This window comes from Vombatus ursinus, unplaced genomic scaffold, assembly GCF_900497805.2.
Source record: "Vombatus ursinus unplaced genomic scaffold, bare-nosed wombat genome assembly UNPS02001419.1, whole genome shotgun sequence".
Classification (NCBI taxonomy): domain Eukaryota; kingdom Metazoa; phylum Chordata; class Mammalia; order Diprotodontia; family Vombatidae; genus Vombatus; species Vombatus ursinus.
In genome coordinates, this window is record NW_020941197.1 from 16,569,884 (window position 1) to 16,597,535 (window position 27,652).

Genomic DNA, 27,652 nt, shown 5'->3' on the forward strand with positions numbered 1-27,652 from the left:
GTAATTCAATTGAATTCAGGGTTTGTTTGTTTTTTTTTCTTCAATTCACAAAGCATATATTAATCACAATATGCTAGGTTTGCTGTAGGTGAAGGAGGAGATAACAGATAAAAATGACTCCCTCTTTGCCTTCAGGAAGCTTAGAAGCTAGTGGGAGGAAGAAGGCAGAGAGTTAAGATAGATAGTAAATATCTGTAATAGAAGGTAGAGCATGATAAAACAAAGGAAAGAGTCAGATAAGTGTTATTTTTTTAAATGAGTAGGAGATAATTAAACTGACCCAAAAAATTTATTGTATTATGCCAGTCTGTTTGACAGGATCATAACCCATAACTGTTAATTCTATGAGCAAAAATATATACCTTGGACCATTCTGTGGCATAATCAAAGCTACACGTGGAATAGTACAATAAAAAAAGCCCACCACATTTTATGTAGAATGAATCTAGATAGAATCTATGTAACACTGCATCTTCATTTTTTTCATTCAGTCAACAAATGTATTAAGCACTTACTATGTGCATTGCACTGTGTTCTGTCTTCTATCTTGTATAATGTTGTTCTGATTTCATTTAATACTTCTGTTTACATGGATAAGAAGGATATATGTCAAAGGCTTGAAGGGAAAGAGAAAAATATGACCTCATTAGTGTGATGGACTTTGAAACAGGGTACCAGGGAGTGAGTCTATGGCCTCCTGGGACTATTATGGAGAATTGTAAAGAGCCAGAAACAGTAGTGCTAAAAGAAAAGTAATTCTCACGTGTTTAAACATCGCGAATAAGAAAAATGTTGGTATTGCTGAAGCTACTCTTGGCATAGTATAATCGCTGCATTCCCTTACCACTCAATATACATAACAAAGAAACTCATAAGATACTACGTAAGTTTATTACTTATTCCTTTAGTTATAGAATAGTGTGGATCATTTACTAAAGAATCTGAAATGTTTACATCCAGGATAGTTTACATTAAACTGAAGTAACACATGGATTATTTGTGATGTTGGTACAGTGCTTTTCCACGCCCAGGACAGCAACATGAAACCTATTGTATTTTGCTTTCCTAGGGAAAAGAAGCTCAGGAAAAGGTAATTCCTCTGATCATGAAGGGTGTTGGCATGAAGAAAACTGGTCATTTACCCAGTGTGGAACAAGTGGGAATAAGAAGCTAAAAAGACCAAAGCCAAAGGAAGAGTTTGTCCTTGGGTAAGTGTACATGTATATAAAGTCAGTTATACTAGCGCATACCCTGTGTAGAGTATATTAGAAATTTCACGATAAATACAATTAACCATACATTCAAAAATACTCTCTTCATATGCCGATTTTCTAATCCAAATGAAAATTTGTTGGATTTATGTACCACCATCATTTCTGTAGAAACTCATCTAAGTCAAAACCATCAAATCATTAACTCGGTGAGCGCGAGCATGTGGAGCACTCTAGCCATTTGGTAGTAATTCCTAGTAGTATTGACCTCTTCCTGTATTTCTTGTATTCTATCACACAAAAAAGGTAACACAAAAGAAGCATCCAGTATTCTCCATGCCCTCAAGGAGAGATGAAAAAATAGTGGTTCAGCAGGAGATACTCGGTAAATGCTTATTGAGCTGAATTGAATATAAAACAATGAAAGGACAATGTTAGAAAAGGTACCCAAACGTGCAATTGAGAAAGATGAAAGGAGGAAGAGACAACGTAAGCCCAAGGTGTTGGTCAAAGTTTCATGGAGAACGGGGCTTAGATTTAGAGTTGGGATGAACATTTGAAGTCATCTAGTTCAATACCCTCATTTTACATTTGAGGAAACTGAGGTCCAAAAAAGTTAAGTGACATACCCAAAATCACATAGGTATTAAGCAGCAGAAGGAAAATTTGATCTCAGGTCCTCTAGCTACTAATCCATCACTCTTTGCATTGCATCACTGATTATCTTACATGTAGGTATATAATTATATTAAACACACAAATATATCTAATATGTAGATATAAATATAGTTAATGTATGGATACAAAAATCCCTTTAATATATTATAGATACTATATATATTTAATCTTATAATAATTATCATTAAAAGTACTTATATGGTCAAGTACAGTTCTCTAAAATTGGAGCATTTTTAAGTCAATTCAAATCTCATCCACTTTGCTGCCAGGGCACAGGCAAAAAAAAAAAATTGCTATTTATAAGGTAGTGGGAATAACTATCATTTTCTGTGTTGAGAGCTATAATTTCTCTTGGTCAAGGATAGAGGTTCTCCATCAACTCCTGTCTGACTACATTGTGTTTTGGTAATTTAACTCATTGATTAAAATATTTTTTGCTTGGAAATTTTTTTTTGAGAATTCAATACCCAACCTGAGATGATAGTAATCATAATAATAATAGATATTTATATAGTGTTTTAAAGTTTGCAAAGTATTTTCAATCCATTTTATCATTTGAGCTTCACAACTCTTCAAGCTTAATCATCCCTTTTTTTTTTTTTTTTTTACAGTTGAGGAAACAGTTTTTGAGAAGTTAAGTGATTTGTACTTAAATCCAGTACAAATAAAGGATAGGTATTGAGAAACTGATATGTCTTGTGCTTCATTTAAATGTGATATCAGAACATAGTAGGTTTAGAGCTATAAAGGACCTTGGAGATCACCTAATCCAACCTTTCTTTCCTCCTACTCCCATAGGTGAGGAAATGGGGGCCCAGAAAGGTTAAGTAAATTACCCAAAGACACATAGATAGGAAGTAGCAGGAGTGGGCCTCGAACCCAGGTTCTCTGATCCAAATATACCTTGGGTAGTCATAATACTAGATTTGAGAATCATTATTTTAGGCAGAGAGGGCACTTGGCACAAATGGTACTCAGTATCATAATCTTTATTTTTTTTTAATGTTTTATTGATAATCTTTTTTTAATCACTGCTGTTTTCTGTCACTACCATCAACAGAGCCTTCTCTTATAACATCCTCAGTCAGACAAAACAAATCATTGGCCGTGTCTAAAAATGTGTGCCTCATTTCATACCTCCAGGCTACCATATCTTTGCTGAAAGGAGGAATGTTTTACCATTAGTCTTCCGAAATCATGGTAGATCACCACATTGATCAGAGTGCTGCAGTCTGCAGTCTGCAATCTTTCAACCACACTGTGTATTTGTACAAAACATTAAGTTATCATTAAATATTTTAAAGAATTAGCTCATTTTGGTGGTTGGGGTCTGGACCAGTGTTTCAGGAACAAAAGAACAATAGGCTAGTATGTCTGACAGAGCTCTGATCGGGAGACATAGATTCTAGTCCTGATTCTAGACATAGAGTCTAGTCTTAGACATAGATTCTAGTCCACTGACTGATTGTATGATCTTGAAGACTTTGTCATCTTTGAAATCAGAGGATAGTCAGTCAACAAGCATTTTTTTAAGTGCTCTGTTTCAGGCCCTGTGCTAAGCACCAGGGATACAAAGCAAGGCAAAAACATGGTAATCCAGTTTCCTCATTTATAAAATGAATAATATGGACCAGGTTATCTTTTAAATTCTCTTGGAGCTTTAAAATTCTAGGCTGCTATGAAATACAGTGGAGGAAAAGAGCCATAGGAACTTAATCTAGTAGATAAATCCATGCCATTCTGCTGTATGAGTAAACAACTACAGGAAAAAGAAAAAGAAATTAAAATCACTCCTTCATCTGCCTTTATTTTATTTTAAATATCTCTTTGCTGTAAAATGAACAAAGGAACACAATTTGGTTGATCTTTCTGCAGGGTTAAGGGGGAGCTTCCTATTGCAAAATGTGATATGAGATAGTAATATTAAATCAAGGTAAAAATAATTAAGAATTGTTCAAATTATAATGCTAGAGCCATAGAGAAGCAATTCCTGGGGCCATGAGTAGAAATTGAGTTATTAAATTAGCAGTGTCATGCTACTTTGTCCACGGTGGTAAGAAAAGAAATCCCCATATTCAGTTGTACTGCTGCCAGAAATCCTTAAGGAGTTCTCAGGAGTCCAATTGGAAGAGAACAAATTGAATAAAAATGAGGAGCTTTTTTGTGTGTGTACCACAAAATGGTAGAATTCTTTATCAATATGTTTGCGTGCATGCTCATTTTTTGCAGTCACTGCAATGTATTGAGCATATTAAAAAGTAAGTACACCTTATATTGATGAAAGAACATGGATGGAAGATACATTTAGTGTTTTAAAATCTCATAATCTAAGGTTAGATTTAATCACAGAATCTCAGAGACTTTGTACTCCAATCCACACCTGAACAAAAATTCCCTCTACAGCATACCTGACCAAGTCATCCTCCCAGCCTTTGCTTGAAGACATCCTCAGAGCGAGAGAATCCATTACTCTTTGTGGCTGTCCTTTCCATGTTTAGATGACTAAACTAGTTATTAGGGAGTTTTTCCTTACATCAAGCCTGAAATTTCCTCTTTGCAGCTTCTACCCAATGTTACTAGTCTTGCCCTGTGGGACCTAGAATAAGTCTGATCCCACTTCCATATGACAACCTTTCAAATACTTCTCTAGGCTAAACAATTCAGTCCTTTCAACTGATCCTTTGCAAGAATGTTTCTGAAGCCCTTCACCAAGGCTGTATTTTATCATAAAATGAAAAGGGAAGAAATTATTATAAATAATGGCTTCTAGAGGTTCATATAATTTATATCATTCCTCTTATTTTTTTAAAATTCAAACTAAGTCTAATTAGATTTACCATCACATTTAAAATAGTACCATTGACATTTTCACATTACTTCTGACCCAAAGGCATTGTTAAATGTAATGTTACCAGGAAAAGAAAAAAAAAAAGGCTGAGTGCTTTGGGTCAATGCCACGTGCCTTTTCAGATATCTACCACTTCCATATGGTACTCTGTGCCAAAGAAAGACACATGTAAAGTTTTAGACACTATTTAGGAACAGATTAACAGAAGAGAGGAGTAGGAATTATGGCTTCCTACCAGAAAGCTCCATTGTCTTCATTTAAGGAAACAACAATGCACGGAGATGCTTTAACTAAGCATTTTTGGGGTACAGGAAAAGATACATTTTCTCTTAGAAATTTGGCCCAAAAAAGAAATTGGTATGTAGGTTATCTCTGTAAGGAGCTCATGCCTACATGTATATTAATGACAGATTCTTTCACCTCCAGACTTAAGAACAGGTTTGTTTTTTTTCTTTAAGGTAGATTTTTCTTCTTAACTTTTTTCATTCAGGTAGAATTTGAAAGAGTGGATTGTTTGGCACTTCTTGGTTTAGAACTTGTCCACTTTGAATAGTGAGAGATGGTGGCGGATATGTTATAATTTCCTGAGAATTATCTATGAACATTTTAACCTTAAAGCTCAGGAAATTATTCATCCATATACTTTCTCACCTCAATTCTAGCTTGACAAACTTCTGCAAAGAAAACAGAAGCCCACTTACCTTCCTCTCTACCTTACACACACACACACACACACACACACACACACACACACACACACACACACACACAAACACCCTCAGTAAATCTTCCTAATTACATCTCTCTTTTATGCATTTAACTTCTGAAAACATTTTTAAGCTTTATTACTTACAGATAGCTTTTGTCTTAAGAGGTACATCACTGCATGAAAAGCTGATTTACATTAGGCTTAATGTACGTTCTTAACCTAGAAAAATATGTCAGCCACAATATACAATACCCTTTTCCTACAGTGCTTCCCTTGTACTTAGTTAATAGTGTCCCAATCTCTTTGAACTGTGGTTTCTTCTATGGTTCCATTCCTCCAAAATGGAGATCATTTTTAAACTGAAGCAGTTTATCGTAAGATATTGAAACCAGAAGAGAGCTTAGAGAGGTAATCTAATCCATGGATTCTTAACCTTTTTTGTGTGTTATTGATCCCTTTTCATAATATTTATTTAAATGTATAAAAATAAAATACATAGGGTTACAAAAGAAACCAATTATACTGAAATAGAGTTATTAGATTATCTCTTTATGGTCTCTTCTAGTTTCAGTATCTTATAATAAATTGTTCCACTTATCAAAATAACTTTAAAAACAAGTTCATTCACTTAAGGTTAAAAAACCTCTGATCTAGTCCAGTTCTCTCATTCTATAGATGAGCAAACTGAAGAAAGAGAGAGGGGAAATGAATTGTCCAAGACCAAGATCATATGGTCAGTTAGTAACAGAGATGACTTTTGAACCCTCACTCATTTCACTCACCTAAGAGGGGACCTTCCTCCCAGGTTAATGGGAGTCTGAGAATATTTTGGGTGCAGGGATATGGTTCTCTCTCCTTGCCTGCCAAACCAGGCTTGTAACAAGGCTTTGGATAATTTAGACTAACAGTGGAATACAGGCTTGAGGATTTCTGACAGGAAGGATTTTCTCCCTAAGCCTGGTCAGTCTCTGATACCTTTGTGATACTCCCACTCCAGGCTCTTTATCCAGGGATTTCCCATTATAATTATTTTTCTACTAAATGAATTACTGCCAACAAGGTATCAAGTCGATCCTTGACTCAGTGACCCCAGCAGATACTCATATCCTTGCTGTAGCCCTAAATCATGTATACCCTTTCCTCCCAGTGAGGGAAAAATAAAAGCTTGTATCTTAATAGGAAAAATTGCTCTGTTTGCTGTAGAATTTTATTTTCTCTTTATCAGGTAGTTTTATGGGTTGTTGCAACCTCAGAATATCAGACATAGTGCTTCTCCACTAGCTTCTCTGTCTGCCCAGGTTGCTTTTGAGTTAAATTTCACCAGATTTAAAGCCAGCAGCAAGCAGTGATATTGTGGGCACAGTAGAATTACCACCAAATATGTCAAAATCAATAACAGGACCTCCCAACCATTGATGCAATATCTCTGAGGATCATCTTGGGTAAAGTTGCCTTGCTTGGCATATAATGCTTTTTAAAATAAATTGGCCTTTTGAAAGTCTAGTCCCTTTTTTTGCTAGCTCTTTAGGATTTTTTGTTCTTATTTTCAAAATTATTTTTCCTTTTTTTCTCACAAAACAAATGCATTATATTTAAAAGCCTACTGCTGTAAAATTATCTAGGTGTATGTAACACACACATACACATATACTCGCCAGTATATAGGAGTTTGGGCAGCTAGGTGGTGCAATGGATAGAGCACCAGGCCTGGAATCAGGAAGACCTGAGTTAAAATGTGGCCTTGGGCAAGTCACTTAACCCTGTTTGCCTCAGTTTCCTCATCTTTAAAATGTGCTGGAGAAGGAAAGGGCCAACTGCTCCAGTATCTTTGCCAAGAATATCCCAAATGGGATCACAGAGAGTTGGACATGACCAAAAAACCAACTGAACAACAATGTACTAGTTATAAAAGACAAGTACATATAGAGATCATGCCCTTTTGGTGCTGTGGGTCTTCAGAGACAATGTACCCCAGCTTTAATTTTTGAGAATTCCCCTCTGCTAAAGACAAAAAAAAATCAAAAATGTACTTTAAAATGAGAATTAAAAACCTCCTTGTGTATCACCAAGTAATTTAATCAGTTGACAAACACCTGTTAAGCACCATTGATGTGCTAGGCACTAGGGCAGGGGTGGGGAGCTGTGACCACAAGGTCCTCAAGTGAGGCCCTCTGACTGAATCCAAAGTTCAGGGAACGAATCCCTTTAATAAAAGGATTTGTTCTATAAAACTTGGACTCAGTCAAAATGCCGCATCCAGGGACCTCTAAGGTCCCACTGTGGCCTAAGACCGCAGGTGTCCCTCCCCTGGTTTAGGGAAACAAAGGAAAGCCAGAACCAAGACCTGTTGTTGAGGAGCTTACAGTCTAACAGGGGAGACAATATGCAAATCATTATGTACAAACAAGATATATATATATGGGATAAATTAGAGTTAATCAAGAGAAGGAAGGCAGAGTAATTCAGTAAATGTCTTAGCTTTTTTTTTTTTTAATTTTCAGTTCCAAATTCTTTCCCTGTCTTCATTCCCTCCCCCACAAGGCAAAAAAATACAGTGATACCTTAGGTATTTCAAAATAATAGAATGATATTTTAGACTTTAAAGTATTTCAGTACATATCTAAAGTATGTAATATAATCTGTCTTGAATATTTCCCCCAAAAGTGTTATTGGTAAACATCCTGAGCAAAATCTATTCTCTAGTTTTGTTTTGCTTTTTTTTCTACCTAAAATCCACTGATAGTATTTTTATTCCCAGGGTCACAAAAAGGTTCTCTACTTCTTTCAAATGATATGTTTATTAACATATTTTTCCTCTATTTGTTTGAAACCATGTGCTTCACATGCTGTTTGATTTTTTTTCTTCCCCTTCCATTAGCTTAGCAAAGCTGGAAGAAGAATTTGAAAAAAAATTCAATAGCCTCCCTCAATACAGTCCTGTCACATTTGACCGGAAAAGTGTATCTGTTCCAAGAAAAAAGAAGAAGACTGGAAATGTTTCATCAGAACAGACTAAAACCAGCAAAGGTTAGATGTGCTATAGTTTTCTGCAGCACTGTCAGACTCTAATAAATTGTCTTCTGAAATCCTGCTTCCTTGACTCACATAATGCTGGAGTTAGAAGTGAGGCAGGGAAATTGTTCATATTGTTGATCATTTTCCAAGTTGTTTTCCATTTTTTTCTTTTCTAAACGTTTTTTTCCTTGTTTCTCTCTGTTTCTTTTTTTTTTTTGATTTCCAGTCTTTGCTTTCAATCAAAGATGCATTCAAGACTTTTTTATAAAACTGCAGTTTATATAAATTCTCAAGCATCCTGACCCTCAGATTAGCTTTTCTTTGTAATACTAAGGCTTTCTTGAGCAGAAACTGCTGCTTGAATAGAATTTTTCTGCTGTACGTAAGTCATAGCTATGTGAGTTAACACCTATATAAGACTAACTGAAACTATAAAACAAGAGATTTATTACCCTGGTAATTATGTCTGTCAAATGAATAGAAGCAATCTCATACTGGCAACATTGATCAAGTGAATATTACATTGTTGTTCCAAGTATGTTGACTCAGCTATTGTATTGGCTTTGTAATTTGAGAAAATCTTTTTTATTTTAACTTTCCCTACTTAAGGAAATAAATTTCTTCCTTATCAGAAAGAGCTAAATTTTTAAAAATCTATCAATTTTATGTACAGCAAATCCTAATACTCACTTGTACCAAATTATTTCTGTGTAATAAGATCAGGAATGTATTTTAAGTTATTAAATTAAACAACTCATATGTTGGAGAATAATTTCCTTGCCATAATGATGTGAGGTAGAGTGTGTCATATCACCCTCATTTTATAAATGTAGGAACTGAGGATTAGAGAAATCATATGATTTGTTCACTGAATCATAGCTAGTAAATGTCAGAGCCAGCATTTGAGTTCAGTTCTTCTCCCTGCTGAATCATTACTCTTTTTGCTACATCATAGTACACATTGCGAGGCCTGGGCTGTGTTAGAACAACACATGTCTTGCTTTCTGCTAGAAATGTTTCACTCAAAACTTGATAAACTCAGATTTTTTTTTTCCTTAAGGTCAACTTAATGCAATGGACTAGCTGGAACAGAAGGGACACTAATCTCTGAAGGTCAAAATACTAGTAAATCAGTAAAGCATAGTACAGCTTCCCTAGTTACTCAAAATCTGGCTCTGTATGCCAATGTGCATACCGTTGTCAGGAAATTAACTGAAAGTCCTTTGTAGAATCATTGCCTGTCTAGAGTACCTCTGTTCAAACCATAGAAGATCAGTCCTCACTTTTTGCATGATGTCATTTTCATCTTAAATGTATTCTTTTCTTTCTTTTTCCTGGAATTTTGTAAACATAGATTTGAAGATTCTGGAGAGACAGGTCATGTTAAGGGTTATGTGGGCACAGTTAAGATTAATATAAAGTAGAGAAAAACTGAAGTTTCTTCCCCTGCCCCCCCCCCCCCCCCCAGAAACCAGGGAAAAAACTTGGGGATAAGAACTGTACTAATGACAGAAAAGTTCAAATTAAAGTCCAGGTTCAAACTTAAAAAAAAAAAAAAGACCTGGATGGCTTTAAATAACTAGGTTTTCATGATTTTGGATAGGATTGGGGAGGAGGAAGTTAAAACTACTATTTGAGCAGGGAAAGGTAAGAGTTGGTTCAGGTTCACCACCTGATTAATAAAGATTAATTTTCTGAATAAAAAACCAAAAGAATTGCTGATGTATACATTAAGTTTGCCTCTATAACATCTGATTTGGGAAAGTGAAGCACAGTTGGAACTAGGTCACCCAAGAAGTCTACGTTAGGTATAAAGAGAATCGTTTTTAACAGATGGATAGTTATGTATGATAATGGGGTTTACCAAGGGACATTGTGCTGCTTCTCCATAAATATAGAATAGGAGAGGATGGTCCAACAGGCAAGACTAGATGATTTTGTGAGGTTTTTTTTAGCCCCAATTATTTTTAGACTTGGAATTACCAACTTTCACACAAATCAAAAATAGGTTTTAAGTTATTATTATATAGAATGTATTATCCTCATTTGAGACAGCACTGTACTTTAAAGTTGGTGATGAATGAAATGTGGCATGAGAGGTTTAGGGTTTTTGTTTGGTTTTGCCATATTTATAGAGCATATAGCAACATGCCTAGCTAGGAATTTGGATTTGTTTTCTCACATCTTGTATAAAACCCTCTTTCGGGGGCTTGGTTGTCTATATTCTACTGTTTTCACATGCCAGCCGAGGTTGTGTCATGTTGCCTTTCCTCTTGTTAACGGATGATACTTCATAGTACGCTGCCCTGAAACAGTACACTCCCAAACCACAAATTATCAGATTTCTTACGTATAATATGGAAGTTTAGATTTCTCTAAAATTTTCGTGACTGTTTCTCTCCTTGCTGTTTACTCCAATTTACTCAGATTGAGGGAAGTATGGTCGTTATTTTTTTTAAAGCAGGAATTAAATAATATAGGCTGTATTTAGCAAACTAATTACAGAAATATGTTTGTGACTGATTATAATTTGATATTAGGATGCCAACTAGGCTACACGTTGTTAATGGGATTACTGTACCAGTTGCTCCATAATCAGCTGCTCTTTCGTGGGGAAAAAAATAGAGAAGAATTTTTTTTTTCCATGGAAGCTGAACCCTTTACTTTTTTTATAAAATAAAATGTTCATAGAATTTTTGTAGTTGTTCAGTTGCTTCAGTCATGTCCGACTCTCTATGACCCCATTTGGGGTTTTCTTGGCAAAGATACTGGAGTGGTTTGCCGTTTCCTTCTCCAGCTCCTTTTACAGATGAGGAAACTGAGATAAACAGGGTTAAGTGACTTGCCCAGGGTCACACAGCTAGTAAATATCTGAGGCCTCATTTGACCTGAGGTCTTTCTGATTCCAGGCCTGGTGCTCTATCCACTATGCCACCTAGGATACGTATCCTAGTATTCTGTTCATTTGCCCCCTTGCTCCTGTTTTTTATTGTTTTTATTTAATGTTTATTGCATTATAATTATATATAAGAAGCTATACCGATATTGTAGGTTATATAGAGTTTTTCAATAAGGATAAGGAATAGGGTCTGTACCTCTGGTCTCATTGGTAAAGGAAGTGCTGCCAAGTGACAAAACTCCCTCTTCTAGTGCATGTTGGCATTATCTCTGCTGTTTATGGTCTTAGAGTCCTGAAGCAGCAAGCTCTGAAGGCTTGTTACTTGCCTAAGGTCACACAACTAGTATGTATCAGAAACAGAACTTGAACCCCAAGTCGTGATGGTTCTTGGTCTACATAACGGTATGTTATATCATGCTGCCTAGAGAAACTATTCTACATTTGTTATTTGAGATCCAAATATATGGAATTTTTATTGTTAAACCAGCATATTTACTTCTAGAACCTGCTGCTGAGTTTTCCAGTGGTCTCACTGGCATGTAGCACTCCAGGTAATCAATCTCTCCCTCTGTAGATCCTTTATTGAAGCAGAATGAACTCTGTCAGAAACCCTTCCAGATACTCAGATTCTTTTAGCAAGTGATTAAAAATCCACAGCCTTCTCAGTAAAAGTGGCAGTCGAAAGTGGAAGAGATAGACCACTTGAAAGATTATGAGGATGTCCCAGCTCCTTCCCAGACATTATCTCCTCAGAGGTCTCTGCTAACCTCTTTAATGCTTTCTTATGATTAGGCCCGGTGCTCTTGGTCTGAACAAGTGAGTGAAATGGCAAGTGATGCATCTCAGCTGTCAAGAGGGATCTAGGCACAGAAGCAGGAATGAACCATCTCCTTTTTCTCCTCTCTTTTAAAAACTTGCCAATTTTTTTAAATAAATGAAATGTTTACAATGAAATTTATAACAAAAATGTATTATTTTATATTATTATTTTTATTTTAATATGATAAAAATATAAAAATTTTGAATTTTTTTTATTTTTCCAATTTTATGATGGAATTGGAGGGAAAATATAGTTCCAAGTCCAGATGAAAATTTTTCCGAACAACTTGCAGCAATTTAACTATTCCATGTATTCCCATATTTAGCATATATTAGACAATGTGGACTTAGGTCCATAGTAGGCAATTGGTAGATGTGTGTTGATTTGTTGACTTGACTTGAAGGAACTTAAAAGCAAATAAATATGTGACACAATCACTTAACCTTATTTCCTTATTCTTTAAGTTTATGTTTTCTCCATGTTCCATGTTTATATATTTACCTTTAAAACATGGAGACCTTGGTTTTTACTAGAAGTCTATATTTAGGGGCAGCTAGGTGGGCAGTGTGGATAGAGCACCGGCCCTGAAGTCAGGAGGACCTGAGTTCAAATGCAGCCTCAGACCAAACGCTTGACACTTCCTAGCTGTGTGACCCTGGGCAAGTCACTTAACCCCAGTTGCCTTAAAAAAAAAAAAAAAGAAGTCTATATTTAATTGTGATTGTAAATAGTGATGTATTAACTGTTGGCTTTCAAAGATATCTGAGACAAGGTTCCTTACAAATCGTTTAGTAATTGTCATTTAAAGTGGATAGGTCTCCAGTTCTGAGCTGAGAATTTGTTTAAATGAACATTGTAGATCGTTTGGTTCTGTTCTCTTCATCTCTACTTTCTTTTCTCTTCTGCCTCTTCACATTGTTCCTTTGACTTTAGTCCAGAATACCTTTAGGGGTGTTTGTTTTGTTTTTTTTTTCCTCCTTTTTCTCTTTCTCTCTCACCATATTAATCCACACCTATACCTTTAATGCATTTATACTTCAAGGCAGAAACTGACTGTAAAAATCTAGGAGAAAAAAAGGGAAGAATTGGAAAGTGAAATGAGAGAAAAAGAGGTAGTAGGACTAACAGATTAGGAATTGAGCATCTCTTTTTTAGAATTATGGTAAATTTAGTACACACTGTACCATAACTCAGGGAAACCCTTTTTTTTCTCTAAATAAGAATTTCTTCTAATGCTTGCAAAACCAACCTGGTTATTAGGCAGTTGTGGCCACCTCTCTTGGCTCATACAACTCAGTCTATATGCACCATCCATACCCTCTGGGCATACAAATGAACCTTCATATTGTTCCAGTGTTAGAACCAGACTTCTATGATTTGTTAACAACCCCAATCCAGAGTGGAATCCCCTGCAATTCATATGAAAGATATTTTCAGACTCCTTAGGAAGCCAGAGAGCTAGCAGGAATGGAACCACCTCCTCATTCTGCCTTAATTGGGCTCAGCGCAGTCTCATTTGTCAGGGGTCTGATACTGGAGCAGCATATCCACCATTACAGAAGTCAGAAGCAACTGACAATATACCTATCCCAGAGGTATTCATTATTTTACTGGACCCATATCATTATTTCCCTCTGCATCCATCAAAAAAATGGGCGAGTGAGCAAAGAATAAGACCTCTAATCTTTTTGTCACTTAAAATCATAGAATTATAATATTTGTGTTCAGAACCATTCCATCATTACAACTCTGCCTAACATATTTATTTTGAACTAGAATGATGAAAAAAGAAGGCCCAATTAGTTCACCTACCTGAGGGGCCTTCCAAATCACCATACTATGCTAATTCACCAGTATTGTTCCTAATTTTTGCTACAGTGCTCCAAATACCAAACATGTCTGTTTTGAGCAATTCCTTAAAAAGTTAACGCTTTTGGGGGCAGCTAGGTGGCACAGTGGATAGAGCACCCACCAGGGAGTCAGGAGGACCTGAATTCAAATGTGGCTTCAGACACTTAACACTCACTAGCTGTGTGACTCTGGGCAAGTCAATTAACCCCAATTGCCTCACCCCCCAAAAAAAAAAAAAAGTTAATGCTTTTGGAAGACCACCTACATTCGTGGCACTACCTTTTCTTTCCTCTCAGCTTATGGTATGACTTTGTTTTTTTCCCCCAGTCTGCAGTCCTGGGGATGCAGCTACAGCATATAACTACAAAATATTTGTCTATATTCACCACATTCCCTGGAGAGCCACTTTTTTTTTTCCAACTGTTTTTGTAACATCCTCAGGAGAAAGCCTGTGTTTGCTGTAACTTAAATGTGGTCCCTGGAGACATTTTACAACTCTTTAGCTACATGGAAATGTTAATTGACCACTGAGTATTTAAATATACACTCTTCATAGGCAAGAATTTAAGATCAAAAGTTCGTATTTAGGTAGGCTTTTTTTTTTAAACTGGCATTTATTTTTAAACATCAAATAACAGAAAGCCTGAAATTGGGCATGATAGTTTGTGATGACATAATGTTTTTCAGTTCATAATAACCCACTTATTACCTTGCATCCCCTAAAGATCTGCTCCCTTTCAGTACCAGGAAGCCCACCTGTCGCTTTTTTCTGGCTCCATTAATTCTGCTCTGGCTGCCGTTTCCCATCCCTATAGGAATATGTTTGAGCATCAAATTAATGACAGTTGCTAGTGATGCTGGTGTCTTGTGAGGGGAAGATAGGGAAGGAATGATGTACCTGTATGAAGGGTTTTTTATACCCAAATCCTAAAAGTCAGTACTATATCATTAATTGTTGTAAATACTGTAATTTCCTTTCTTGAAAATGTTTTTCTGTGTGCTCCTGAGTAATGTACATACTTACTTAAGGTACATGTTTATAGTTCCCTATGGAATCTTCATGGGAAAAAGATAATGCTAAAAATTGCCCTTCATTGAACAGCATTAACTAAAACATGGCACTGCTTTCCCAAGGATAATTCAGGGTGAAAACAGGGGAAAAGAGCCTACCTGGAGAGCATAATTCTGTTGCTTTTGATACCTGCTATTCTTTTTTACATCTTATTAGTGACTCAGAGGGTTTAGCACTCATCTTGTCTCACCAGAGGGTAACTGGTAGGTGCCTCCTATTGGTGACCGTTAAAGTATCAATACCCTCGTGCTTGTTTTCTTTTGAGTGAATGACCCTTATAACCTATAAAATAGATCCTTTTACTATGATACGTCAGAAGAAAAAGGAAGAGGGAAATAGGGAAATGTTCATTCTCCTATATTTTTATCTCTTGTAGTAAGTTAGCCAACTAGTTGTTTGTTTTTTTTAACTATCATTCCACTAACTACCAAGTGTCATCCCTTTTTATTTACTAATGATATCTTTTTCCTAAAAGTGTAGAATATTCATGGAGCATTAGTTTTACCTTAGTTAAAAAATTATGTTCACTCTGTTTTTATGAAGTCATTAACTGCCACACTCTTGGCAGGTATTTTATGACCATGTCCTTTTAATAAATAAGGAAATAGGGAGGGTGTGTTTCTCTCTAGCCTTTCCTGCCCTTACCTCGTTTACTCTGAATGCGTGATGGTTGGAAAGGTAGTAGAAGAGAATACCTGGCATCTTCTTTGATTGCAGAGGACTGAACAGATACCTTTGCCAAAACTCACAAGTTAGGTATTCAGTAAACATTAAGCACTTTTGGTGCTGAGGGCCAGGGGAAGAGGAATCCAAAGATGAAAAAGACACTGTTTAAACCCTTGAGAAGATTATAATTTAGTAGGTAATGCTAATAAGAGCTAATATCCATATAGTGCTTATTATGTGCCAGGCACTGTGCTAAAATGCTTTACGATTTTTATATCATTTGGTCTTCACAACAACCCTGGGAGGTGGTGGTAGTGTTGAGTTGTTGAGTTGTTTCAGTCATGTCTGACTCTCTGTGACCTCATTTGGGGATTTTTTGGCAAAGATACTGGAGTGTTTTGCCATTTCCTTCTCCATGTCATTTTATAGATGAGGAAACTAAGACAAACAGGGTTAAGTGACTTGCCCTGGGTCACACAGCTAGTAGAGGCTTCCTGACTTAAGACCCAGAGCTCTGTGCACTGTGACACCCCCTAGCTGTCCATGATGTGATTACCCCTATATATTATTTATATAGAAGTATGTGGAATATATATGTGTGTATATAACATACATGCACACATATATACATCTGTACATACATATATATGTATATGTGTGTATATATACACATATACACACATATACATATATATGAGACAGGGAGTGAGTCAGTGGACAAGTATTATAGCCAATGTACATGGAACTGTTGAGCCCCAGTTGTTCTCTAAGCCTTAGTTTCAAATAGCTTGGATCTAGGACCCTAGGGCCTCTCTCACATGTCCACTTTGAGTAACAGAGTGAATATTGATGATGGAGTTGAATACAAAGTAAATTGAGGCAACAGGGCACATGACCATTTCATGATAACAAGCTTCTGCCCCTCAGAACCAGGATGATTCCTTAATAAAAACTTTTTTTTGTTTGTCTTTTCCCTCATTTCCCCAGTGACTAAGATTTCCCTCCTGTTCTCTTCTAACTACTTACTAGAATAATCCAGGAGATTGCTAGGTGGTACAATGGATAGAGTGCCAGACCTGGAGGCAGGAAGACCTGAATTCAAATTTGGCCTCAGATACTTATGAGTTGTGTGACCCCGAGCAAGTCACTTAACCTTGTTTGCCTCAGTTTCCCCATCTGTAAATGAACTGGAGAAAGAAATGTCAAAACACTTTAGTATCTTTACCAAGAAAACCCCTGATCAGGTCATGAAGAGTTGGACATGACTGAAATGACTGAACAACAGCTCTTTGTTGTGAAAAAACACAACAATTTAAAAGGGGGAGAATGAAAGCTTTGATAAATTTCTTTATATGTACTGCTTGTAACTTGATTTCACATTCTTTAGGCTGTGTATCTAACAGTGGTGCACAAAAACATAACTATTCACTTCTTTCTTTGCCAAGAAAACCCCAAATGGGGTCATGAAGGGTTAGACACAACTGAAACAACTGAACAGCAGCAAAAATTCACTTCTTGGCTCTGAAGTTGTTCCATTACAGTTTGCATTCAACTGTGTAACTCATTTCAATTTTCATTGACAGATTTTATTTATTTTTTTTTTCCAGGGGGGCTGGGCAGGGATGGAGCAGGTTGAAAAGGTAGCCATTTAGTGGAGAATAAGTTTGTAAAAACCTCTTCCACTTATAAAATCCCAAAGAATGACCTTTTTTCATGTTGAAACTGACAAGATCCACCTTTAACATTGTCCTTGGGTAAATTGTACTGTTTAGAATTCCCACAGCTTTTCTTAGGTCTTATGCTTTCAACCTTTTCTTTTTCACTATCTGACCTATCATTCCATACATAACATGATTTTTGTACCTATTTTTACACATTGCATCTTTATTCTAGAGCTGGTTTTTTTCCCCTCCATATGTCTCTCTAGATCAGGGGTTCTTAAGCTGAGGCCCATGATGTAAGTCCAGGAATAAATTTCATGGGGGTCACTAATCTTTGGTTTCCTCTGTAATCTTTTGTACTTTACATCTAGGTACCAATTACAGATGGTTCTCACTTTATGTAAGTGAGACCTCTAAGTAAAGTGATTTTTACGTAATGCAAATTTGCCTACAGATGTCAGGAAGGGAGGTAGATAGGAAGGGGGTACCCAGTGGAGGAAGCTGATACGCAGTTTGAGGACATGTGGGGGCCGGGGACAGAGAAGAAAGAACAGCAGGAGGAACGTGTAGGCCAGGAACTGACTTGAGAAGACAGATGTGCAGGGAGACAGGGAGGCTGACACATGGGCGGGTGGGCAGAGTGGGGCAAAGGTCTCCCCACTCTCTCTCTCTCTCTCTCTCTCTCTCTCTCTGGAGGTCTCAAGCCAAGCCTCCAATCCAAAATGGGCAGCAGAGGCCTTTCTACATTGATTCTTTTGCTTCACTTGAAGATGAAAATTTTTGCGGGGGGAGTTAGGTTTATTTTTGGTGGTGGTGGTGTGGTGGTGGTGGTGGTGGTAGAGGCCTTGGAGAACCCAGCCAAGGGTCCAAATGAAGATTGTTTTCAGAATTCTTTACATAAAGGAAAATTTGCATAATGCAAATTTACATAAAGCAGGAATTGTCTATAATGCTGTAAAAGTGGTTACATGTATTTGAACTTTAAACTTTCAGAGATATAATTATTTAAAATATAATTGTTTATTCCAGCCCAGTAGAGATATGCAGTAAAATCTGATAATGCCACCACTTCACAGTATTCATTATTAACACTAATGGAGACCTTACTGTATTTTATGCAATTAAAAACATTATATTGAGGAAGAGTACATAGGTTTCACCAGTTTGCCAAAGGGGATCCTTGACACAGAAAAGGTTAAGGATCCCTGTTCTAAATTGTAATGAACATAGAAGTTATTTTCTTTATTTAAAGGCAGCTAGGTGGCACAGTGGATTGAGCCTTGGGCCTAGAGTGGGGAAGACCAAAATTCCAATCCAGCCTCACTTACTAGCTGCGTGACCCTGGGCAAGTCACCTTAACTTCTATCTGCCTCAATTTCCTCAACTGTAAAATGGGGATCATGATAGCACCTACCTCATAGCATTCTTTCAAGGATCAAATGAGATAATAGTGATAAAGTGCTTACTATAGTGCCTAACACATAGTAGGCACTTAATGCTTATTCTCTTTCCCTTCTCTGTCAACCATTACTATGGAGTATTTTTAAAATCACTTATATAGTTAAGTAATTAATATCCAAAAGATCTTGAGAGATTTCAAAACTCGTTTCTTCCTTCTGCCTTCATTGACATGGAATCTGATTTTACATCAGTACCATGTTAAACTGATTGTCAGCTAATTTCCTGTTCTATAAAGTATAAAATCTACTTGAGTAAGTAATATACTGCACATCTATTTGATGTGCGGTATATTGATTGAGTCTACAAATATGGCTATAGCATACAGACTTGACATATATGTTCCTCTTGTACATCTGTCAGACACACTACTTTTTCCCTAGCTCATCTTATTGAAAGTAAGCACAGGCACAGTTCCTAATCTATCAAACCCTAACCAGCCATATCACTACAAATGGAGAAAAATAGTCTGTTTGATGGTAAGTCAGGAATGTCAGCTTCATCTATAGCATAAAGGCTACCACATACAAAACAGAATACCTCAAAGTGCTCAATAAGCTATAAAAATGTGAATAATTTTGGTAAGCTAACACTACTTCAGATTTTTTTCTAGTTAATATCTGAAATGCTCAGTTCTCTGCTGTCTGATGAAACAAAGACTCCCTAAACAGATTTTCACAAGAACTTCTGGCTGTAAGGAATAGCCAGGCAAACATTTTGATTTTTCAAAAATCATTCTTTCTTTTCTGTAATAGCTTCCCCTTCCCCCCAGTATAACTTAAAAGGCAAGAAAAGTTGTCAGTTATTATGAGGTCAGTAGATGTCTTGAAAAGATAACTTGCTGTCTGTGAAAAGCCAGGAGTCATGTTAGTATAATTCCTCAGCAAGCCAGAAAAGATTACACTCACACTGTTCTTTCCTTTGTGTGTTTTATTTGTTCTTACCAGCAGAATCTTTGTTCAGACTACAGGGTAAAGCCCCTGTGTTGCTAACAGCCTTTCTTAAAAGCTATGGGATATAATTCTACTTCCTGCATCCTGTGTGGTTTCTGCTGTCTGTATTAGCCTTAAATAAAGCCTCTTCCCAATAGGTTCCTAGCAGAAACATTCACCCTTTCCTTGTCCAAAGAAGGAAAGGTTGGTTATCTGTTCTTCCATTAGAGGATGTCTCAATGGGCACATTTGGGTGGGGGGGTTGGGGCGATCATTTGAGATCGCAAGATACTTCTCTGTTTTACAAAAGATTGCTCATTAAAAATGTATTTATATTAATATTGTCTGTAGGTTCATTCCAGTCTCAGAAAAAGAACCTATTCCACAAAATTGTCAGCAAATATAAGCACAAAAAGGAGAAGCCTAATGTTCCGGAAAAAGGTACTGGTGAATTCCACCCTCCATTAAGGTTTCTTGGACACCTTCTATCTGAATCCATTCTTCTGTGCAGACAGTCCTTCCCTTTTCCTTCCTTTTTTTGCTTGCTTCATCTTCATCAGCTCCTGGCTCAGCCATAGTAAAACTGTTCTCCAAGGTCTAAGGGTGACTGGTTAGAAGGGTCTCCTTCTCAATTCCCAGTCACCCAAGACTTGGATCCTACCTTGTCTTTACTTTTTTGGGGGATGGGGGAGGGAGATAGGGTGGGGGAAATGGTCTATGGATCCTGAAATCTATTTTGCATCTCCCAGGTTTTCACTTCATCTATTATCACATTGTCATTTTTTTTAATTAAAAAAGCTTCTCAAGCTTTCATCCATGCCTTTATCATTTCTTTTCCTTGACCTCATTTTTCCAACTTTTCACAAGTGATATTCATGTAAAAGTGTTTTACAGAGTCCTTGCAGTGGGGGGGGGGGGTGCTCCTTTCTCACCATCCCTATTTTTTACTTCAGTTCTTTTCTTTGCTTTTCTCCATGGTTCATCATAGATCAAATTTCCCTTTCCAATTCCTCCAAATTTTGTTTAAGTCTCCTAGAATACTACTATAGACTGGTTCTTCTCCTTAAAGCGCTGGCCCCATTTCTTTCAGCTTAGTGGGCTCCTGAATTAATTCTGGGCCCATCTTAAGATTAATTTCTCTTTCTGGTTAAATCTTGTTTTTCTTAATAGCAATAATACTAAGTTTCTCTTCCATTATGCTTTACAATGTATGTAGTACCTTCCTCATGAGAACCCTGTGAGGAAGGTAATGAAAAGATGAAGAAACTGAGGGTCAGAGATGTGATATGATTTGCCCCATTTACATGACTAGCAAAATGGTAGTGGGTGAATTGGTGGGAGGGAACAGGAACTCAAACCAGATTTTGGTTTTTTTTTTTGTTTTGTTTTTAACTCTTCAGCCAGTGCTTTCCCCACTATACTATGCTGTTTCTCTTAGATTCTAAATTGAACCTCTCACCTGGCCCATGTGTAGTCCCATATACTGAAAGTTGTACATTGTGTGTCCTCCCTTCTCTTCATGCTCTGCTATCTCCCTACACATACTTTTGCCATGATTTATTGTGAACATGCTCAGCTGTGCATTTATTTTACGCGTAAGTGACTTAATGTTCTGTGTTGCTTTACTCTGAATGACCTTGTGGTATATGTACCTATATATAATTCATACATGTAGATGTTTGTATATACACATAGCTGACATTGCTTCATTTTATTTTGTCCACTAATAAGCTATTTTCTTCAAGTAGAAAAATATTTCAGTAGATGTTGTTTCCTTCCAAAGTGATCTTTATGTTTCTTTGACCAAATTGCTAACATGACCTTAACCTAACCACATAGTTTAAAATTAAGGAAATTGATTTGGCATTATTCTGAATCCATTTCCAATATTACTTTGTTTTCTTAGTTGGTGAATGCTATTTTAATAGTTCAGTCATTGAAGTAAAACTCCTGTTTTTATGAGAGTGTTTCTATAGCTGAATTTAAAAAAAAATTATACATATGCATTGAGGCTAAAGCTTTATTTTCTCTTTCCCCTTTTTTTTCATTATTTTTAGAAAAGGTCAATAAATGGTCAAATAAATAACTTACCTTTGACACCATTCAGCTTACTGAGGTTGAAAAAGGAAGTGCACATTTCCATATTCTATATTCCAGTGGATGTAAATATGGTTATAATGTCATTGATCCATGTTACATGGTCTTGCAGTCAGCATTAGTCCTGAGTTCATTTTCTAAAACTGGTTTCTATGTGCAATTTTAAAGGAAAAACTAAGCTCCCATGGGAAAGAAGGCTGATTGTAATGTTTAGTTCAATTATTTTTAACAGGATTGCACTGCAATAATTTCTACATTGATGAGAAATGAGATGTTTATGTGTGATTATAAGATATTGACAGGAGTTGTTAAACTTGGGGACTTGGAGTCTTTTCCAAGCCCAACTCCCAGTGCTTGTCACTTTCTAGATCATGAAGCTTATGCTTTAGTGATATATGGAAATGTAATTAGCAGGTCCATGGACCACATTTTCACTTTTATTTTTTTTAAGTTAATCAGACTATTATATTTGAAACCACTCTAATATACAAGTCCCAAGCCTCCAAACCAATATAATTTTCTAAGGCTTTTTAAGATATTTCCTATAGCTAATACGTATAATTTTGTGAACAAAACAGATCTAAAAGGAAACTTGAGTTCATTTAGTCCTCCATTCTACAGATGAAGAAACTAAGGCCCAGAGAGTGACTTGCTGGTGTCAGTCTGCTAGTTAGTGGTAGAACCAGAACAAAAATATACCAGACCAGTTCTTTTTCACCATTTCATGCTTTCTTTTCTCTTTTATTCAACAAGGAAAATAGTAATGCATAAATTGGCCTAAAATTTATCTCAAAAAGTATTTGTGTTTCAGTTAGCATTAAAAATGTATGCCATTTGTTTTTGTCATGTAGGAAAGAAGGCGCGTGTCCATAGTGTTGTTTTTTTTTTCCATTATTTCACTGGTAAAATAGCAATCTCATATAAATACCATTTATTATGATATGTATAGATACATATGTAGAAGGAACACTAAACAGAGGATTAGGAGACCTAGTTTCTAGACTTTTTCTCTAATGTCATGTGACCTTGAGCAGGTACATCTCCTTTGGCCTCTGTTACATCAAATGAAGAAGTTGAACTTGGTGCTCCCTCAAATCATTCTAGGCTCTAAAGTTCTATAATTTTGTGATCCCTGTGTATCTCCTGACTAGGTTAAAAATCCAGTAGGTATTCACCAACAAGAGAGAGCTTTCTGGTCTTTCTTCTCTAATAGTAGTCATCTTCAACCCAAAAGAAAATTGATTTTGTGAAAGTCTCAAAATTGGTTAAGGTTTCACGATAAGTTTTCATTTTTACTTATTAATTTGCATAGAACAATGCAAAGAAAAATAAATGTTTTTGGTTCATTCCTAATTCAGCAAAAAAAAAAAATTACACGCAACTTTAAATGGAACTATAATTTTTTAGACTGCATCCACCATTAGTTTACTTAGGTGGTTAAGTATACAATTTATGGATTGCTTAGGCCCTTTTCTTCTCTCTTTGATCATTTTGCTGCTTCTTAGAAACTCTCCTGGAGGCCTTATTAGAATTTAGAAGGTGAAATGCAAAATCTGTCTCAATACAATTAATTATTCATCCTTGTCTTAGCTGTCTGATAGAAGAAATTTAAAACTGTTGCTTAAAATAATATTGGTTTAACTGAGGCTTTTGGGTATCCATACAAGGACAGTATATTAAAGTGAAAAGAGTGTTGGATTTGGAAGTCTGAGAGTCTGAGTTTAAATCTCAGCTTTACCACGTAGGACTACTGTGACTTTGGGCAAGTTCACTCAGTTTTCTCTCGGTTTCAGTTTCATTATAGGTAAAATGAGGAGATTGGTCTAGATGGCCTTTAAAGTCTCTTTTCAGCTCAAAATCTGTGATTCTGTGATCCTGTAATAATGAATAATAGAAATTTCATTGAGTTTCTTTTAAACCTCTCCTATGCATCATTCAGATTGCTATCCAAGTTTTTTCCCTCTCCCTCAAAGTAACCTTAACACTTAGTAATATGTTTGAAGTTTTTAAAGTTAAGCATAAAGTTTTTAGACATTTCTCTGCTCCTGCCTGTCACGATCTCACAAATCTAAATTAGATTAATTCATTTGCTGAATGCGTACATCTATAAGTAAAATGTCTTAGGACTGGCTTTAAGGAGAAACTTAAAGTAGTAGAAATATGAACTATGAAGAGCCTGGCATTACTACTTTATTCATGTTTTAAGAAGGCTGTTGTGTTAACTTGCTTTGGCTGAAAAGCCAGTGGTTTCTACAATCTCCATTTCTTGAGTTCACCCTTAGTTCGAAACTCTTATTTGTTTGATCTGTTTGTTTTTGACCAGACCATAATTTCCCAGTTCCTATTTAGTAGTCCAAGGGGTTCACACTAAAAATACTTTAATGGAGCCTTTAACAGTAAATAATTACAGAATGTTATGAGAAGTATAACAAATTACTCAAGGGGTTCACAACTATTTTAGTTGTTGAAAGGCTGTTGGCGAAAAAAAAAATTGTTGGAAACCACAGGTCTGGAACTCCCTGTGGGGACATTTCCTCTACTGTTTTGCATTATGATTTTAAAGAGTTGCCTGGGGCATTGGGAAGTTGTGACCTGCCCAGGGTCCACACCGCTAAGCTTGCTAGGGAGTCAAGAATTAAACACAATAGTTCCTGAAGCTGAGACAGGGGCACTGTAATGCTGCCCTCCTTGTTTGCTTTAGTTATAATTAAATCTCTTTACTAAAACAAAAAATGAAGCACAGCCTTGTTTCTGGTTGTAGCATCTCAATTTAGCTTATCTTTTCCCCCCTAGATTCCTTCATTTAATTCAATGAAAATTAAAAAGTGCCGGGGGTTTTCATTTCCACTCCTAAAAAGAATGCTTAGCACCCAGGCCATTTGATTGCTACCCTCCGTTTTGAATGGGCTTGCTGGGTGATTTTTTAATGCTTCCCAGGATGAGTTAGATTAGTTTCATTGATTTATTTTCATGTTCCATCAAATACCTGACTGCTGTTTCAACTCTTATGAGACTAACCTAAGGCAGTAAGATTTCAGATTTGGTCATAATTTTAGCTGTGAGTTTGAATCCCTGTTTACAATGTGAATTCACAACTCTGGAGTGCTCCAGAGGCTGAGGGAACCCCTCACTCCCCCCCTCTGGGGAGCAAAATTTGGGAAGCAAGATGTTCTCCTTGCTTGGTTTTTAATGTTGATTAAAGGGCTAGGTTTTTGTTTTATTTTGGTTTTTATCTCTGCTCTTGAAATATACACATTATGACTGTGGACTCAGTTTATTAAAGCCCAGTATCTCTGGACTTGTCCCTTAGTATTGGGTAACTTTCTGTAATCTCTGAAAGGATATGGTGGCTAGGTGGTACAGTGGTTAGAGTGCTGAGCCTGGCGCCATCAAGTCCTGAGTTCAAATCTGGCCTCAGATACTTACTACCTGTTTGACACTGCACAAGTCACTTAATTCTCTATTTGCCTTAGTTTCCTGAGGATAATAGAAAGAGGATAATAATAGAAAGAGGATAATAATAACATCTACCTCCCAGAGTTGCTGTGAGAATCAAATGAGATAAAAATTGTAAAGTGTCTGGTACATAAGAGCGTAGTGGCTGGCATATGGTAAGCACTATGTAGATGTTAGTAATTATTATTTGTAGGCGAGTACCTTGTACCCTACTCCCCTCTACCATGCACAGAGTCATTTATTTACCTCAAAAGGAAAAGAAAAGATCGAGTGTTTTTGTCCCCATCTCTTCTCTGACCAACAATTATAAAATAATGAGGTTTATTGTTGCATTTCTGTACAACTGTTTCGATATCTTTGTATTCTGTTTTGAAATGTATTTGCCTCTTTAAACAGCTCTTTATTTTAGGTTCCCCACCATTTCCTAGTTGTTTGCCAAGTAAAGTTTGTGTTTTCTCCCGTACATCTTGATTCAGCTCTGCCTGTACTTCCTAAAGTATGTGGTATATAAAAGTTGAAAAAGAACCTAGGTCTCAATCTTAGCTGTTCCACTTACAACTTATGTGGCCTTGGGCAAGTTCCTTCACTTTACCGACCCTCATTTTCCTCATCTATAAAATTAGGTAGTTGATCAACATGAGCTTTGAGGACTCTTCCAGCTCTAAGTCCTAAAATCTTGTAAGTGTTATTCTCTTTTTTCTATCGCTCTTTGACTCACCTCTTCTCTACTGGATAAGGCCAAACCAAAGGCCATTTTCCGGAGCCCTAGGGTTTAGAGTGAGATTTGGTCAATTGTGAGGTCAGAATTAGAAGTGACAAGGCATTACTGCTTATTTTCAATCTACCCTTGTTCCATCGTCTCCACTTCATCCAAGTTAACCTACTCAAGACTTTAACAAGATCTACCAAAGGTCCTTAAGCCCTTTTATGTAGTGGTGTAAAACTTAACTAGAAATGGATCCCTGTAGGGCCACCTATTGGCGTAAGAAAACCACAGATTGTCATTATCTTCATTGTATTGCATTTTTATTTATTTTTGAACATTTACCAATTACAATTTAATCTGGTTAGTTCTGCACTGGAGAATTTTGCACAGCAAGTGGCCTCAGACTTTGAGTTTGACACCTCTGCTTTGTTGTTGTTCAGTCCTTTCAGTGGTATCTGACTCTTCATGACCCATTTTTGGGGAGTTTTCTTGGCAGAGATACTGGAGTGGTTTGCCATTTCCTGCTCTAGCTCATTTTTACAGTTGAGGAAACTGAGGAAAACAGGGTTAAGTGATTTGTTCTGGGTCACACAGCTACTAAATGTCTGAGGCCAGATTTAAACTCAGAAAGATGAGATTTCCTGACTCCAGACCCAGTGCCCTATTCACTGTGCCACCTACCTGCCCCCTTGTTGAGTCATGCCCAACTCTTCATGACCCTATTTGAGGTTTTCTTGGCAAAGATATTAGAATGGTTTGCCATTTCCTTCTCCAACTCATTTTATAGATGAGGAAACTGAGGCAAACAGAGTTAAGTGACTTGCTCAGAGTCACACAACTACTAAGTGTCTGATATGTAATCTCCCTGGTGTTGTTACTCACTCCAACAAAACAAATTCCAGCCCATCCATACTTTCTCATTCTTTGTAATTTTTGACCATGTCTACCCATAAATTTTCAACAGGGAATCTACCCAATGCACTGGAGGCCTTCCTCTAGATTGTTGTTTTGTTTTTGAGTCAGGTTGTCTTTTTAAAACCTGTTTTCATTGCCTATGGGACCGTCAATGAGAAAGCTCCTTGCACCATCACAGAATGACATTTGCTCTGCAGCTTTATAGTCTTAGAGAGTTTCCTCATGAACTTAGAGGTTGTGACTTGCCTAGAGTCATGCAACCAGTTTGAGTCAGAGTTGGGACTTTAACCCAAGGTCTTTCTGACCTTGAGACTGGCATTCTATCCATGATGCCTCTTAGATAGCCCCTATCCTGGAATAAATTAGATTTTATACTAGCCGGAAGCATACAGAAGGTTTCCTATCTAGATCATAGTGGCCTCAGACTCAAGGCTTTCTCATCACTTGTATCTTATTTCCATTGTCTTAACTACACTTCTTGTTTCTCCTTTGTCTTTCTTTGATCTCTGGTTCCTTTGTATCCTGTTTCCTAATTGTTTGCCTGGTTCTTGGTCCAATGACACTTTGGCTTAATCACTCTATGTTTTCTGAGTTGTGACTGCCCACTAGTTCTTGTAGCCCAGGGACAGCCTTCATGACTAGCTTCTGGGTATATATT

General features: G+C 36.7%; 1 protein-coding gene across 1 annotated transcript in view; it reads left to right on the top strand.

Annotated features, from left to right (window-relative positions):
- Positions 1 to 27,652, top strand: part of BBX (BBX, HMG-box containing) — a 348,489-nt gene that overhangs the window by 304,416 nt on the left and 16,421 nt on the right. The window contains exons 12-13 of the mRNA XM_027867261.1: positions 1,070 to 1,208; positions 8,325 to 8,473. Coding sequence (XP_027723062.1) covers positions 1,070 to 1,208; positions 8,325 to 8,473 — 288 coding nt within the window. The remainder of the gene's footprint in view (positions 1 to 1,069; positions 1,209 to 8,324; positions 8,474 to 27,652) is intronic.